Source organism: Monodon monoceros, unplaced genomic scaffold (genome assembly GCF_005190385.1).
Source record: "Monodon monoceros isolate NGI ecotype Baffin Bay Population unplaced genomic scaffold, NGI_Narwhal_1 Super_Scaffold_5, whole genome shotgun sequence".
NCBI classification, from domain to species: Eukaryota; Metazoa; Chordata; class Mammalia; order Artiodactyla; family Monodontidae; genus Monodon; species Monodon monoceros.
The window spans coordinates 34,322,854-34,340,182 of record NW_021703782.1 but is presented as its reverse complement, the minus strand read 5'-3'; the positions used below and the strand labels follow the sequence as shown (position 1 = coordinate 34,340,182).

Genomic DNA, 17,329 nt, shown 5'->3' with positions numbered 1-17,329 from the left:
ACTCCAGTTTGGTTCTGGTTGTCTAGTCAGCATCAGGGCTGAGTATCTGCTACTGTGCTTCTACAGGATGTTAACAACGTCCCATGAATAAAAGGGGTCCAGGGTCGGGGTATCTGGGAACCACTGGGTTAAACGGGCCTTATTACCACAGAATTGACATAAGGACACACAATGGCAGTGTGTACTGGAAATCACTCATTTGAGGGGAGAGGGGGCAGCAGACAATACAGAATCCTATCTGCCCACAGAACTGCTTTCTTCAGAGCATCTCACAGCACTTGGGTTTCAAACGACACACTTGAGGAAACACTGACCTGATGGCTTGTTTTTAAATTCAAATAATAATGTCAGTTTTAAGGGTGGGAATCAGTTTACTGGCCTTGTGACACAATCAGGCATTTGACTGAAGGTGACTTTTCATTTCAGGTGAAAATATCACAAGGTGAGCACTGGTGGGGACCACAGAGTTAACAATATCGAGTGGTTGTTATCAGATTATATCAGAACCACCTGAGGAACTTCAAAACTTACACGTGGCTAGACACACCCTGGCAGGATGTTCTAAGGGGGCTGGGCATGTGCCATGAAAAAGACTCCCCAGTTGGTTCTGAAATGCAGCCTTTGACCTAGAAATCCAACGACCAGCATTTGGACAACAGTTAAGAGTGCGCAATTCTTAAAACCCTACCTACTGGTTTCTTTCATTCAATAAATATTAACCAAATGCCTACTCTGTTCCATGCTCTATGCCTGCAATGGCTTGACTCCAGGCTAAAGTCAAACAAGGAAATTATTTTTCTTGTTTCAGCTTTAGACTGCATTCTTCTGTTGGCTGTACTATTCACCTTCATCCAAATTGAATTATTTAGATACTTGCAAGAACTTTTCTCAAATAGATTTCCAGTGGATGTTGTATACATCCTATTGGAGTCCTTAAATAGCAGCATCCAAAAAGGGCACTCACATATACAAAGAGATACTTGTTAGATTGGGATTTATAAGAAATATATATTTGGTCTTTGTCCCTAGTTTCTGGCACAGAGCTCCTAAAACCCTTGGAATTTCGTGATAAGAGCAACAAAGGTGTCTCTTGTTATGTTAACGAGCGACTCTTGGACCACCCCTAAGGATGGGGGCTGGTTACCGGAAAAACAACCACGTGATTAGAGGGTTAGACCTTTCAGTCCCATCCCCTGACCTCAGGGGAGGGGAGAGGGGCTGGAGGTTGAATAAATTACCAATGGCCAATGATTTAATCAATCATGCTTACGTAATGAAACCTCCATTAAACCCAAAGGACAAGGTTCAAAGAGCTTCCAGGTTTGTGAACACGTAGAGATTCAGAGAAGACACAGAAACTCTGAGCCCCTTCCCCAAACCTTACCCTATGCATCTCTTTCATCTGGCTGCTCCTGAGTTACTTCCTTTTATAATAAACCGATGATCTAGTAAGTAAAAGGTTTCTCTGAGTTCTGTGAGCCTCTCTAGCAAATTAAGCCCACAGAGGAGGTTGCTGTAACCTCTCATCTGTATTCAATTGGTCAGAGGCACAGGTAATAACAATTTGGCTTCTGAAGTAGGGAAGAGGTGGGGCAGTTTTGTAGGACTGAGCTCTTAACTTGTAGGGATCTGACGCCATCTCCAGGCAGATACTGGCAGAATTGAGTTGAATGGTAGGACACCCCATTGGTGAATTGGTTGGTGGTGTGGGAACAAAGCCCATATTAAAACTGGTGACCAGAACGTTAATACTCTAATAAAATATAAATGGAAAATGAATAAAAATTAGCAAGCAAGTTGGCTTAAATAACCCATTTTATTGTGTCTTACTAAGAATACTATTAATAACCATTATCAAACAACTACTATATATATCAAATACTTTGTGTTATTTCAGTTAAAAACTCTCTACTAACTCTTACAGATATGTATTATCCTTGTTTCACAGATGAAGAAAATTAAGCCTAGGAGAAGTTATGTAACTGGCAAGTTCTCTGACTCTCATCAGATCAAAAGGAGGAAGAGGTGGCTGCAGCAGGTCACCCCACTGATCTCCAGGACTGATCTGGGGGTCTGGGTGGCCTCCTGGACACCAATAAGCCTTCAGATATAAGTGCTATCTGAAAAGAGTTATGCGACCCCTTATGCTGAGCATATTAACATTTTATGATGTTTGGAGGTTTGTTAAAGCCATTGATGGTCCTAGTGAATTACAAACAACTAATCTGAATCTGTTTTAAGAAGATGCTTAAATTACTATAGAGGCTATCCTGAGCGGAACATAAAATACCTTGGCCTGGATGGAGACAGTAAAACTCAGGTAGTTGTCTCCATGTCTGGAAAACCCCAAACTAAGCTCTGGAGCATCAGCCTTGTTAAATGACACAGGAATGCCATTTGGATATGTATTCTAAGTTTTTAAATAGAAAGGACAGCCAAATTAAACTGCCTCTTCAGTATCATCCAAGGGACCTACCTGAGAACAGAGTCCGAATGTTGACCATCAACTATTACTGGAAAATGGCTTGAAATGACCATTCGAAGGGAACAATGGCACAGGTTAAGAAAACAAATTAATCAGTCAAGATGTACAGTAAACCAAAAGAACAGAAATCAACTTCTCAATGAGTACTGTATTATTTAAATGCCCCCATTACTAAAAATTGTCCACTGTAGAATTTTAAGATCAGATGCCACACATAGAGAACACAAGTGTATGTGACTATTATGCCTATGTATGTGTATATATATTGAACCTTTGGACTTACCAACGTGTAAAGGATCAGCAAAAAGGAGCCAATAGAAAAGACTGGGGTAGAGTTAGAAGCGCTAGTGGCCAAGAGGGAGTTCCAAGAAAGGAGTATTCAACAGGGCCAAAAGCAGCAAAGAGGTCAAACAGAGGGAAGGACTAAGACGTGCCCAGTGGATTGGGCCACCAGAGACTCTGGTGACCTTGACAAAAACAATTTCAGTAGATTATTAAGGGCAAAAGCCAGTTTACAGTAGGTTAAGGAAAGAAAAGGAAGCATGGAAAACCTTTCAACATTCCATTCACTCATTCATTTATCTCAATGTGTACTGAGTGGCTAGCGGTGCACACTGGCAGTGGGTTGTGAAGGGAAGAATGGCAATAAGTTAAGCCTTTTTCATTTTTCCCAAGCTCTACTGACATACAAAGTGATTCACTGAGTGCTGTGATTCATTCACTCGTGTTTTACGTAAGTGATACAGTACAAACTGCTGAAAACAACAGAAGTTAAGTGATATATACTCAGTACAGTACAAGCCTTGGGGAAAATATCCTGACAGTGGTACAAGTGATCTGTGATTCACCCACTGGTCTAATTTCTTCCTCACTCAAGGTCACCCATTCCCTGCAGACTGAGGTCCTGAGCTCAAGTGGACATTTCTGCAGCATCAAATGGGATCTTCTCAAAATGAAAGTCCTTCCACTTTGCATACAGTGTCTGAGCTCCAGTTGCAACATCTTCCACCACAAAACTTTCAGTCTTTATAACTGGAATCTCAAATACCTTATACTTCACATGGATTCCCCAGTCATAGCTGCAGTCCTCCCTGGCACAGAAGATCTTTGCTCTCTTCTCAAAACTCCCAAAGCTCTTTGGTCTGGGGTGTAACTTACTCACAAAATGCTCCCTGAAAGCAACTCCAACCATAGTGAAATGGCATTCCTACGGATGAATGGATCGAGTAGCATACAAAACAGAACGTTAGAACCAGAACATAACTGTGATTTAAAAAAAAGAAAACTCCACAATAATCAGAGATGATGAGAAGGAGGGATCCCAATTCTTTTACAGATGGAGTAAGAAGGAAATGTGGATTTGCCTCAAGGCCACAGTAGAATCCACACAGCCTGACCACCAGTGACACAGGTGGAGGTTAGGGTGGAGGTGGAGGTGCAAGTGAGGGGGCAGGGGACACCTCATGAAGAGGAGGACTAAGAAGTTTCCAGGCAACCTGGCTCCCCAAAATAGATACTCCTTATTAATTCAGAGACAAAGGGGTATTTATTGAAGATCTGTGAAGCCTGAGTTCACCAGTGGCCCTGACAGGAAAAATCCAAAGGATACAGAGAACAACAACAAAGGGTCAATGTGTATCTGAAGAGGCTCAGGGACTAATGTGTCCACTGGCCCCGCCCCCAGTCAACGTTAGAATAAACTGAACAAACACCACAGTGCACAGAACAAACCCAGATCCTACATATCCAGTCCCTCGGGAAAACATAGTCTAAAAGGGCCATTTCAACAGAAGATCACCCAAATTGGAGCTGAAAGGACCTTCCTTTTACTGCTAAAGAAAAAGACTCAGAAAGGTATGGGAACTTGCCAGTATTACCCCTAATACACTTCTTGCTCCAATGTTGGACTGATTAAAGACTCAGCTTTCTGAAGACTAAGCAGAACCCTAAAGTAATAACTCCTCATCTGACCCAGCCCAGGCCCTCCACTCTCCCCAATCGGCAGCAATAGTTACATCCAATTTTTGTCTTTGGAGATTTTTCTAACCCTTATCTAAGAGTTTTAGAAAGCTAACCTGCAGATGTCATGTTTTTAAAATAAGGAGATTTTGCTTCCATTGTAAAAGTGATCCATATCCCCAGAAGAAAGTTTAGAAAACACAAAATAGTAGAAAGAGAAAAAATCATGGTGTCTCACTGCAGAGTATTAATACATTTTAGTATACTTCCTCTAGCCTTTTTTGTACAAACATAAGTGTTTTTTTGGTGGTGGTGATGGTGGTATTGCTGCTATTATTTTGCACTGCTATGATCATAGCATATTTACTACTTTCTATCCTCATTAATTTTCCCACTGTACCATTAGTTTGTAAGAAGTTTTTCATTATACTATATAAGCTTCCTAATCACTTTGTTTAATAAACTTTATTTTCGAGTAATTTCAGATTTACACTGAACTACAGGTTTTACCACTTTTTCTAATAATATCCTTCATCTGTTCTAGGATCTAATCCAGGATACCATGGTGCATTTAGCATAACCATTATTTGTAATGGCTACGTAATATATAATTAAGTAGCTGTGCAGCAATTTTTAGGCTATTTCTTTATTGTTGAACATCAAGGGTTTCTTTTAAACTTTTTAGCCTTTTAAAAATACATGGACCATGGCCATGATAACAACAGAATAATAGTATTCTTACTATAAATATCTCACTGATAGATAATAAGCTTTAATGAGTGCTAAAAAATGACCCAGTGCTATTTGTTAAAAAGACTGCCTATCTCCATCACTCTTATATCAGCTGTATAACATGCAAAGGTTTTGCACTTTCTGCAGAGCAGTTTTTTATTTTCCTTATCAAGCACAGGTTTTACTTTTCCTTGATTATCCCTGATGAATTTTTCATGAATCTGTATCTGGCAAACCTAGATGCAAAAGAACAAAACAAACAAACAAAAGAACCTCCTCAAATATGTAATTAGAGTATAACTAGGATATATAGACACACACATATCTATGTACATAATCATTCATTCTTATACAACTTCCATGAACATACAGTCCCTGGCTTTGTTCATAAAAATCTCATAGGTAATTTTATTGATTCTCCTAATAGGAGAATTCTTTGTTAGTTAATGTTTAATTGTGGCCTCCAATTAGCCTTTTAATATCTTCATCAAAGATGCCCATAAAAGCACTAAAGATGTCCGTAAAATAGTGATGTGAACCATGCTTTCCACTTTAGTAGTTGGTAAAACTTTAAAAATCCTTCACAGGGACTTCCCTGGTGGCACAGTGGGTAAGAATCTGCCTGCAATGCAGGGGACATGGGTTCGATTCCTGGTCCGGGAAGATCCCACATGCAGCGGAGCAACTAAGCCCATGTACCACAACTACTGAGCCCACGTGCCACAACTACTGAAGCCCGTGTGCCACAACTACTGAAGCCCACACGCCTAGAGCCCACGCTCCACAACAAGAGAAGCCACCGCAATGAGAAGCCCGCGCACTGCAACAGAGTAGCCCCCACTCGCCACAACTAGAGAAAGCCCATGCATAGCAGCGAAGACCCAACACAGCCAAAAATAAAATTAAATCTTTAAAAAAAAAAATCCTTCACAAACAGATATATGATATGCATTAACTGTTTCAGGAATAATTACACCCACTCTCAAGGCATAAACCCACTGAATGGAACAGTAGGCAGAAGAGTCCCTCACCACCTAAAATCTTTTTTCTCTCTTCCTTTCCAACCACAGAGAGTATTGTTGAATTACAGTAAAATTAAATGTCTGTATAGGATGACCACATTCTATCTCAAAATTTAGGCCTTGGCTAAGTACAACTAAGAACCCTGGACATTATATATAAAATAACCATAAGGTTCTGTAGGGTGAAGAGAGGAAGGCAGACCAGCTAGGAACCTTGGGACCCTAGAAACAACATGGTAGTGAGTTTCCTGGGTTTTCGTTTTGCCTCTTATATCCCAGACATGGAGCTGAAGAAGCTGGCAACCAGAACTGACTATGGGGACAGACAAAGAAATCTCAACAAAACCCTATCTCTCTAGCTACTGGTCAAAAGACCAGGACAGGGGCAGCCACCAGAACAGGGGCAGCCAGCAAGACAGAAAACTTTCAGACAACAGCTGTTCTACCAAACGCCACAGGAAAAAACAGCAACAACAATAACAATAACAACAACAAAAAACCCTGAACCCTGAGGCTAAGTGTGGAACCTAGACTTCCACTCTGCAGGTCTGTTAACAAAGCACCTCAACACTCCCACCTGCTGGTGTCAGAGAAAGCCAGGATTTTCAGTCCTGCCAAATGGTAGCCCCCCTCACCTGTGGCGTCCATGGAGACCACATGAGGGGCCAGAACTCCCATCCCCACACAGCAGTAACAAGGAGCCTCCCCTTGCTGGTATCAACAGAGGCTGAGTAGGAAACCAAGACTTCTACCTTTACCTGACAGTGATGAAACAATGTCCCCCATCTCCCCTGCCAGAATGATATCAGAAAGGAGCCAGCTGACACAGAAGGTTAAATAAGATCCCAAGTCTCATCATATAGTATGAAAATCTCTGGGTTTTGATTAAAAATCACTCTTCATAGCAGAAACCAGAAAGATCTCAAACTGAGTGAAAAAAAAAGACAACCAATTGATGCCAACATGGAGATGACAGAGATGTGAGAATATCTGACAAAGATTTTAAAGTAGCAATAATAAAAATGCTTCAATGAGTCATCATAAACACTCTTGAAACATGAACAAATATAGAGGCTTAACAAAGAAACGGAAGACATAAAGAAGAACAAAATGGAAATTTTAGAACTAAAAGATACAATAACCAAAATAAAAAACTTAGTGGATGGGCTCAACAGCAGAATGGAGAGGAAAAAGGAAAGAATCAGTGAACTGGAAGACAGAACAATAGAAATGACCCAATGCAAACAACAGAAAGAAAACAGACCAAAATAAATGAATAAATAAATAAACAGAGACTCAGGGACCTTTAGGACCATTTAAAAATATCTAACATTTATGACACTAGGGTCCTGGAAGGAGAGGGGAAAAAGCAGAGCTTAAAAAGTACTGGAAGAAATAATGATGGAACATTTCCCAAATTTAACATAATGTAACATAAACCTACAGATACAAGATGCTGGACAAATCCAAATAGGATAAACCCAAAGAAACCACACCAAGACACATTATAATTAAACTTCAGAAAACTAAAGACATAGGAAAGAATCTTGAAAGCAGCCAGAAAAAAACTGACACCTGACCTATAGGGGAAAAACAATCTGGATGACACCAGATTTCTCAGCAGACACTATGGGAGAGCAGAAGAAAGTGACACAGTATTTTTCAAATGCTGAAAGAAAAACCTGTCAATGCAGACGCCTATATCCAGCAACATATCCTTCAAAAATGAAGAGGAAATCAAGACATTCTCAGATGAAGGGAAACTAAAAGAATTTGTTCACCAGTAGACCTTCCCTAAAAGAAGAGCAAAAGGAAGTTCTCTAAACAGAAGGACATGATAAAAGAAGAAAACTTGAAACATCATAAAGGAAGAAGGAACATGGTGATTTCCACAGTATCAGCTGTAGAAGGATCCGCTCTGTCCCAGTGGTTTGTGGTGCTGCCTCTCTTTTATCAAGTGTTCCAGGTGGAACCAGATAGCCTAGGTGCAAATCCTGTTCCTACCACTTGGCAGCTGTGTGATTTGGGGCAAGTGCCTCAGTTTCCTCAATTATTATACAAAATGGGAATAGTAATAGCATTTACTTTGTGGGCTGTTGGGAGGTAAGATGAGTTAATAATTGCTCAGGGCTGCCTGGCGTAGCTTTAATGCTGCTTGTTGTTAGCCTCGGTCTGTTAGGCTAGTCTTTTGGTAAGAACCATGAAAATGTTAATGATGGTGATCTGTACTTTAGTATTGGGTAGGGCAATACCCATTCATGAGTTATTTTTTCAGAAATGTCATAGCTGTTTTCATTTATTTATTCTTCTGTATAAACTCAGGAACCATTTTACCAAATTAAAGTATCATTTAGGGCTTCCCTGGTGGTGCAGTGGTTAAGAATACGCCTGCCAATGCAGGGGACACGGGTTTGAGCCCTGGTCCAGGAAGATCCCACATGCCGCGGAGCAACTAAGCCCATGCGCCACAACCACTGAGCCTGCGCTCTAAAGCCCGCGAGCCACAACTACTGAGCCCGCGTGCCACAACTACTGAAGTCCGCACACCTAGAACCCATGCTCTGCAACAAGAGAAGCCACTGCAGTAAGAAGCCCGCGCACTGCAATGAAGAGTAGCCCCCACTTGCCACAACTAGAGAAAGCCTGCGTGCAGCAACAAAGACCCAATGCAGCCAAAAAGAAATAAAGAAATAAATTTTAAAAAATCATTTATACTTTGATTATGGGTTATGATAAACCTATAAGAGAATTTGCGGCAAATGCACATCTTTAAAATATTCAGTCGTTCCATTCAAGAGCATGGCATTTCTTTTGTCTTAATCTACCTTCTATCTCTAAGTAAAATTTTTTTAGTTGTCCGTATTTACACTTCAAACATTTCTGGTTAGGCCAATAGATGTAGTAGTTAAACAGAGGGGCCCTGCCAGCTCCACCCCTAACTAGCTGTGTGGTCTACTGACACTGAAAACTTCCATGCCTCAGTTTCCCTCCTGGAGCATGACATAATAAGAGGCTCTACCACATGGAACTCTGTGAGGCCCGTTGATATAAATAAACAAGCATTTGCAGGGCTTGGTGGAGAGCCCATGTTCTGCATGTATGAGTCACAGTTATTGTTGTCACTGTGAATGGAAATGTCCCACCCCCGTATATCTTGTATTGGTTACTGATCATCCATAGAGAATCCATTGATCTCTAAAGCACTTCAAATTCAAATAAAATTTGATTTATATTTAAAAATTTAGGCCTGGAATATAGGTTAGGAAAACAATCAAAATATGATTTTCTGTCCCCCAACTCCCCACCCCATCCCACTTGAAATTATCTTCATTGTTTTTGTAAGAATAAAGGATGCTTAATGCTTCCTATTTTCAATTCAAGTTTTCACTGCCGTAAAACTGTTGCATTATGTATATTTAATCCCGTTATTTCCTTTGGGTAAATTTCTAGAAGTGAAATTACTGGGTTACATGATATACATTTCCCTATGAGCAATTTTAATTGCTTTTTCTCAGACACGGTTCTGATCACTACCTAATGCAGGCTCACGGTGGGAGGGATTTGATAGGAAAGAGGGTAAAAATATAAACTTGCCCTTTGGGCATCCAATTAAAAAAATTCACTTATATCTAATGATATTCAATTATATACTAAAATTCATTAAATATTAATAACCTCAAATATTTTAAATGTCACTGAAGGCAATAAATATAAATCCTAATAAATTAAAACTAACTATTACTGCTATAATGAAAACTAAGTAAAACTCAGTAACTGGATAAAGAGGTTCAACCAAAGTCACAAATTAAGTCTAGAGCACACTGCTTCCCCATTGCCCACCTGTGGTTGAGAAGCAGCCTAACTCCCTGCACTGAGGTGGAAAGAGTGAAACTATGAAACCCCGATTGCGTGCAGTCATGGGTACACATCACGTTGGAAGTTATTCCATCAAATTGAACTTTCAACCCATAACTTATTCTCTACTCATAAGAAAGGAAAGTAGGCTTCCTCATTTTGATTTCAAATGACCCTCCACAACTAGAACTGTGAAAAATATCCTTTATACTTTATTCCTCCAGAATGAAATACTACCAGATCCTGAAGCTTCCATCATAGAAAAAAGTTCTTGGATGATTCTGGGCTCTCTACATGTTCAGATGGCTGGAGAGTAACCAGAGATTCCCCAAGGGCCACAGTGCTCTGGTGAAGGTCAGCCACACGTAGACAATGGACAATGCAGCTGTGGGTGCAGAGAAGAAAGTGTACAGTCTCCCTCCCCCCTACCCAGGGATTACCCTAGAGACCTCTGAACTGGTTCCCTCTCTTCTGCAGAGTTTCTTTGATATGAAGGGCCCAGGTGCTCAGATCCAATGCCCAACCCTTAACAAAACACCACATAAAGGGGGCTTACCCCAAGAACCATAATTCCTTTTAGTTTTAAGAGCATACGGTTTTCCCTAACTTATTATACTTCTCCTAAGCCTTTTGAAAGCAAGGTCTTCTTCTTTAAACAGAGCAGTGGAGGCTGGTCACCAGGATAGGACAGGGACAACACCAAGACTCTGAGCTCCCAGCTGCCATGGCATTGCCAGCTGCCAATGACTCGTGGCCGCACTTGTGCTGGGCCCTTGCTGATTCTTTACCACCTCTGCCCGTTTTTGATCTGTGGGTGTTAGGGGAATCCCAAATGCTATTAAATAGCCTAATTCAACAGATATTTAAACCATTTTCTCCTCACCTCACTCTATGGCCTGGTGTACTGCCTACAAAAGAATGTCTATGTATTTGTTCCAGCCTCCGTCTGCCTCCAGACTTTTACTCTATTGCTTCTGCCACATGTGAGTGTAAGCACCTTGTTACTCAGTGGGGGAGATAAAGAATTATGCCAAAGTTAACATGGTTTTAAAGCCTTTATTAGCAGTGTCCCTGTATTCTACAAAATGGAGAAGTGGCTCAGTGAAAAAACTCTATCCTAAGTAAAATTAAGGAGGGAAATTAAGAGGAACTAAAGAATTGCCCTTCAATTCTGTTCAGTGAAAGTGTGGAAGAGGTATTTTTAAATATATTGTTCTCTAAACTTTAGGAAGAAATGTTCTTTAAAATGAGTCAACGCTGACATAACACTGTAATTTTTTCCTAAAATAAGTATTAGTTTGCTTTAGATCATTCATTGCTTCTCAATACTTTTTTGAGCTACAAATTATGACTTTTCAAAATTATGAACCCTATGGAATCGGTCTACTAAATTGTAAGACTCATCTTCATGAAGTTTTTGTTTTTTTTTTTTTTAAGAAGAGAGTATGACATTTTATTTTCACTTATGGATGGACAGTACATGAATTTAGAAATATAATCATTGCAGGGTTCTGAAATATTGATACCTTAAGATCTAACACACCAACATTAGCCCATTCACTGCAAAACAGCCACATCAGCAGTTCAGATTTAGTCTTTGTTGTGGTCGCTGAAATAAGTTCTTAATGTGAAATGCCCAGTAGCATCTGAGTAATACATTACAGTAGACATGAACTAAGTTTCGATATTTCCTCTTTGGAACGAATTATGCTTATTTACAAGAGTAGGTAGTTCTAATTACTTACCCTATTGTGAGTTTTAATGACTGACTTTAAGCTACAGAGGGTTTTCCAGCTATTATTTCCTTTAAAGTTTCTAAAAGCAACAACTTTTATTAATGTTTATAAAAGATAATGTTGGAAAAAAGGTAATGTTAAAATCAAGGTGCTCTTTAGAGATATTTAAGGACAGGAAAAGGTATTACCATTGAAAAAACTGTACATATTTTCAAGCACAACACAAATACTGTAGCAGTATTTAATTGAACTATTTTAAAATAGTGGCAATTATACTTCCTTACATACTTTTCTAATTTTTAAACCTCATAATTACAATTTGAATATACAGTCTGACTTATAATTAGAACTATGCACAGCTTCTAGAGTGTATTTTTTCAGATTTATTTCTTCACATAATTTAAAGTTTAAGTTGGTCCTTGATTTGGAGAGCTGGAAGCACTAAATTTTAGACTTACTGACAGCTAACAAAAACCCTTAAATAGGGAAAAGCATCGACACTGCTGTGCGTGGAAAAGCAGCTTCTGCCTCCAAGTGCAACATCGGATTCAGCACAAGACCCGCTCAGAGGCCATGTCTCCATGAAAGACCCCCAAGAAACCGAAAGGTCCAGAATGAAGGAGCTGACCAACCAAGGACATTTTCCACACTGGGGCAATCCTGAAAACAGAGGAGGCTTGGACCTCTAGCATAAGAGAGAGACTTCATATTCTTTGATTTCATTTACACCTTTTAAAAAGATAAAATACACCTGAACCTTTTTCATCACACTTAAACTGCACAGCTCAAGCTGACTGAACTCATAAGGCAGCCCAACTGAAGCTCCAAAGGAACACCAGACCCTGGTCTCCTCTTTCCTACCATGTAGTCACAGACTATTTCGTCCAACTACTTGATGTATGGAAAAGACATTTTATAAACAGAGTAGAGTTAGCTTATTATCAAACTAAAGAAAAGTCCAAAGGTGTATGGAAAAGTATGCTTGCTAACAGAAACTGCTTCTACAGTGACAATAAACTGAGCTAGAAAAATAATTTCACTGTTTTAAATAAGGAAAGAAGCTAGATTTTTAAAAAATATGTTACTTATTCTGCAACAGCCGATTAAACTGACCATGAATAGATTCCTTCCATTCCGTGAGCTGAATTGAGGTTACATTTTAATTATAGAATAGCTTCAAATGATAACCGTCCCAATAGTAAAGAGATCATCAAGGCAGTAACATCAGATCAATTCTAAGTCATCACCCCCACACAAAGCGCAAGATGTGCTTTTGGATAAAGGATTTAAAAAGACCTTGGGCTGACGTGGAAAGCGGGTCAGTAAAGACTCCAGTTCTGCATAATGGAATCTTCCAAGCCAACCCGCTTTCCACAGACACAAATTCAGTCTATCTTTTCTTTCTGGACCAATCTGGGAGCATGAACAAAATCTTTGCCATTGTAAAGAATAATAAAAAATGTTCCAATGCTTGCAACTCCCCAGAGAGCACATATGCCAGTGTTTCTGTCCAGGTGTCACCAGCCATAAGCAAACAGATAATGCACATGGAAAAGGCGACAACCATGATAATAGGCAAAGCCAGGAATTTCAAATCCCCTGGAACACTTAAAGGACTATGAGATTCTAATTCATCCACTGAATAGTTCCCAAGAAATAAGTCTATGGAATCTTGTCTAAATCCATCAGAAAAGTTGTTCTTGTAATACCGTATCAGTGAGTTCCAGCCATCCATTATAAGTCCCAACTGAGTTCTCTTCCCAGTTCTGGTAAAGTCAGTCTTCAAGGCACCAGTTCCCGCATACTGTTTGGCACAAGCATTTGCATTGTCAGCCCAGGCGTTTTTGTAAATCTTCTCAAATTCATCTTGTTCTTCAAGCTTTTGTCCCACATGCAAAACTCCTAGTCTCTGAAGCTGGGCCTGAAGCGAACGACGAGCTAACAGACTCTGGACCACATTAGTTCTGTCCAGACAATCCATGCAATTGCTGCGGAACACGCCTTCCTGGTTAGTCACCACCTTGCTGTCAGAGTCCACTAGAAAATAACTTAATTCATCTTGCATTTCTGCTACTTGATCCAATAAAATACTTAGTCGATCCCATCTCATATTTTTACATTCCTTATGGAAGTCAAAGGCAATATATCTGATCATTCCATTTGCCAAGGAAGACGCCATTGTTGCAAACGCCTGTTCAAGTGGCTTCTCTGAGCTCTTCTGATTAACCAGATTGATTATGACTTGTTTTCCATAAATAATTATTTGTGAATCAAAATGCCTTTGGAAACCATCCATATGATTTGCTACTTTGTTGATCAGTAGCAGTGGTTTGTACTTGAGATTTGGTCTTTGAGACCAGTAAAGTGGTATTGATCCTCGAGTCTGTACAAATGAAGCTCTGCTCCCATTGTAGTGCACAATTTGTTGTTTCTACAAAGTTAGCTGCATGGCCTTCAGAATCAATTCCTCTTACATAATAGCGGACACCAGCTCTGAAACAACTCCTCCTCGAGATGAGAATCCAATCAAAGTATTTTCCATTAATAGAACATGAGTGCATAGTAAAAAAGCCATATAATACCGGAAGAGCAAACCGATGGACCTCTGGCTGAGCAGAAAGTTCTCTTAGAAGATGACCATTCCATACAAACCGCTGGTTTGCCCTTTCCAAGAGACTCATTTCCTGGAATTCTGGACTAGTGTTAGACAGCCGCTGCAAAGTATGGGTCAGATCATATGTCGTTGAAAAATAAAATCCATCCACACTCAAGACATGGTTTATCATTGCTAGGAAAGTTTTGTTATCTTGTAATTGAATATCAGTTAAGTGCAACATTGTCTTCTTATAAGAAAGGACATCAAAGTCTACTGCTTTCCAGATTACATGATTGAAAAATTCACCTATTTTTTTCTTTTTGGTAATGACAATTAGATAATTACCCGCCACCAGATGAATTGTGCCCAGTATACGAAATATTGGTCTTGTGACAGCTGAAGGAGGAATATCTTTCTTGACTGAGAGTGTAACTTCTGTGGACACACGGTCGATGATAAGTACATTATCTGCTCCATCATCACAAGCTTCCACATAACATTTTCAAGGTGAGATATGCAGCTTCAGCCGCTCGTAGGTTGTTGCCGCCATCCTGCACCACGGCCTCCTCCCTGCTCTTTCCATCCGCCCCGCCACCTCGAATACAGCGAAACCGGTCACCCTGGCACGGTGGCCGCAACGCCCCGCCTCGTCCCACCTCCTCTCCCTGCCCGGCCGGGCTGCTCCCGAACGGGAGGCGGCCTTCATGAAGTTTTAAAGTAGGCCTCATGCCTCTGTCCAGTAACAACTCCCATTTTTGAGCACTTATTTTATACCATGCACTGTAGGAAGCGATGCATATGTCTCACTTTATCCCCCAAACTACCCTGTGAGTCGAATACTGTTATTTTCCCAACTTTACAAACAAGGAGAATGATGATTTCAAAGAGGAACTACCTGAAGTCACACATTTTGTAAGTGGCAGAACTGGGACTGGAACCACTGATTCTAATGTTAAAGCTCCTGCCCCAGACCTGCAGAGTTCAATGCTTCCAAAGAGTCTGAGATAAAATCTCTGCAAATGGTCTGCAGAAAGCATGGGTGTATGTGTGTGTGTGTGTGTGTATGTGTGTGTTTCCCCAATCTGCCCCCCATTTTTCTGTGTTATAAAGGAAATTACAACCAAACTAAGGTCACTACCGAGATGCTGGACTGAATCAGTGCGCCACTCCAAAGTTCACACTATTATCCATACCTATGTACTTCCAACACTGGGCACACCTCCCAGGCACGGTGCACTGGAAGCTTTTCCCTGAGGACTCTGGATGTTAGAGAGAGAGAGATTTGAGGAAAAGACTAAGAAGAGCTCTGTCTTGCAGTGTTAGGTGTAGTGCTCATAATGAACTGTCAACTTAAGAGCAATTTTAGCTCAGTTTGCCTTTTAGATCTAAAAACATAGTTTCAGGTATTAGCACTAATACAATATATTTTAACTCACTGAGACTCAAAGCAGAATGAATCTGATGCTCACTACAGGGTGAAATTTTAAGCATAAACTTATGGTTCTAAAATAACACTCTGGGGACTTCCCTGGTGGCGCAGTGGTTAAGAATCTGCCTGCCAATGCAGGGGACGTGGGCTCGAGCCCTGGTCCGGAAGACTCCACATGCCGTGGAGCAACTAAGCCCGTGCACCACAACTACTGAGTCTGCACTCTAGAGCCCACAAGCCACAACTACTGAGCCCATGTGCCATAACTACTGAAACCTGTGCGCCACAACTATTGAAGCCTGTGTGCTGCAACTACTGAAGCCCATGTGCCTAGAGCCCATGCTCCACAACAAGAGAAGCCACTGCAATGAGAAGCCCGCACACCACAACAAAGAGTAGTCCCCGCTCGTTGCAACTAGGGAAAGCCCGCACACTTGCAACTAGGGAAAGCCCGCACGCAGCAATGAAGACCCAATGCAGCCTAAATAAATAAATAAATAAATAGAAATGTTAAAAAAATTTTTTAAAGTAAAATAAAATAACACTCAGGGAATTCCCTGGCAGTCCAGTGGTTAGGACTCCACTGCCAATGGCGCAGTTCAATCCCTGGTCAGGGAGCTAAGATCCCACAAGCCCCACAGTGCAGGGAATGGAATGGAATGGAATAGTAAAGTAAAATAACACTCAGAGCAATATGATAACAGGTACCAGCCATGCTCACAAACAGGGACTGTTTGTGACTTACAGTCAGATTCTGAAAGAGTAACACAGATACAAAGACTTACCTTTTCTTTAAATACTGCTTCATCTCACGTCTGCAGGCTTAAAATGGAGTCATTCATCATTTTTTCTTCGTATATGCTTATTTTTTCTTTTTCGATTACATCGGCATTACTAGTCAGAAGGAAACACTTGCTCCCTCTTGCTCTTCCTCTGCCTATTAGAAAATAAATATTTTATTTGGTGTCTTTGACTTAAAACTCTGATAAATCTGAGAATATGAGAGAAATAGGGGTATTCCTAAAATTCAACTTTGGTTCACTGAATCCCACTTTCTAGAAGAGCTGAGCTGGTAGGGTGTGAAGTCTAACTCAGGTGTGCACCTGCATATTAAACATTTGGATAAACAAGGAGCCCACCTTAGGCAGGCTTCCTCGGGGTCTCCATGGTACAGTGTGACTGGACAGGCACATTATTAGAAATACTGCTTAAAGACAATCTGGCATGAACCCTCAGGATGACATGGTGAGGGCCCCAAAGATGAATAATAAACAGATGGGGAAATGGGGAAATAAGATATGTTCACAACCACCGGAATATAGGTGGAAAATGATAACTGCTATAAGAAAGATGGATAGGGAGGGCTTCCCTGGTGGCACAGTGGTTAAGAATCTGCCTGCTAATGCAAGGGACACGGGTTCAAGCCCTGGCCCGGGAAGATCCCACATGCCGCAGAGCAACTAAGCCCATGTGCCACAACTACTGAGCCTGAGAGCCCGCAAGCCACAATTACTA

At 40.6% G+C, this 17,329-nt stretch overlaps 2 protein-coding genes across 2 annotated transcripts in view; both read right to left on the bottom strand.

Annotated features, from left to right (window-relative positions):
- Positions 1 to 1,532: 1,532 nt before the first annotated feature.
- Positions 1,533 to 17,329, bottom strand: part of DDX58 (DExD/H-box helicase 58) — a 35,355-nt gene continuing 19,558 nt past the window's right edge. The window contains 3 exon segments of the mRNA XM_029201818.1: positions 1,533 to 3,694; positions 5,271 to 5,412; positions 16,600 to 16,751. Coding sequence (XP_029057651.1) covers positions 3,354 to 3,694; positions 5,271 to 5,412; positions 16,600 to 16,751 — 635 coding nt within the window. The 3' untranslated portion in view covers positions 1,533 to 3,353.
- On the bottom strand, positions 11,441 to 14,935 carry LOC114883792 (phosphatidylinositide phosphatase SAC1-like). The gene is given in 3 exon segments (XM_029201815.1): positions 11,441 to 13,275; positions 13,278 to 14,215; positions 14,217 to 14,935. Coding segments are annotated over 3 exon segments (1,758 nt in total). The 3' UTR covers positions 11,441 to 13,174.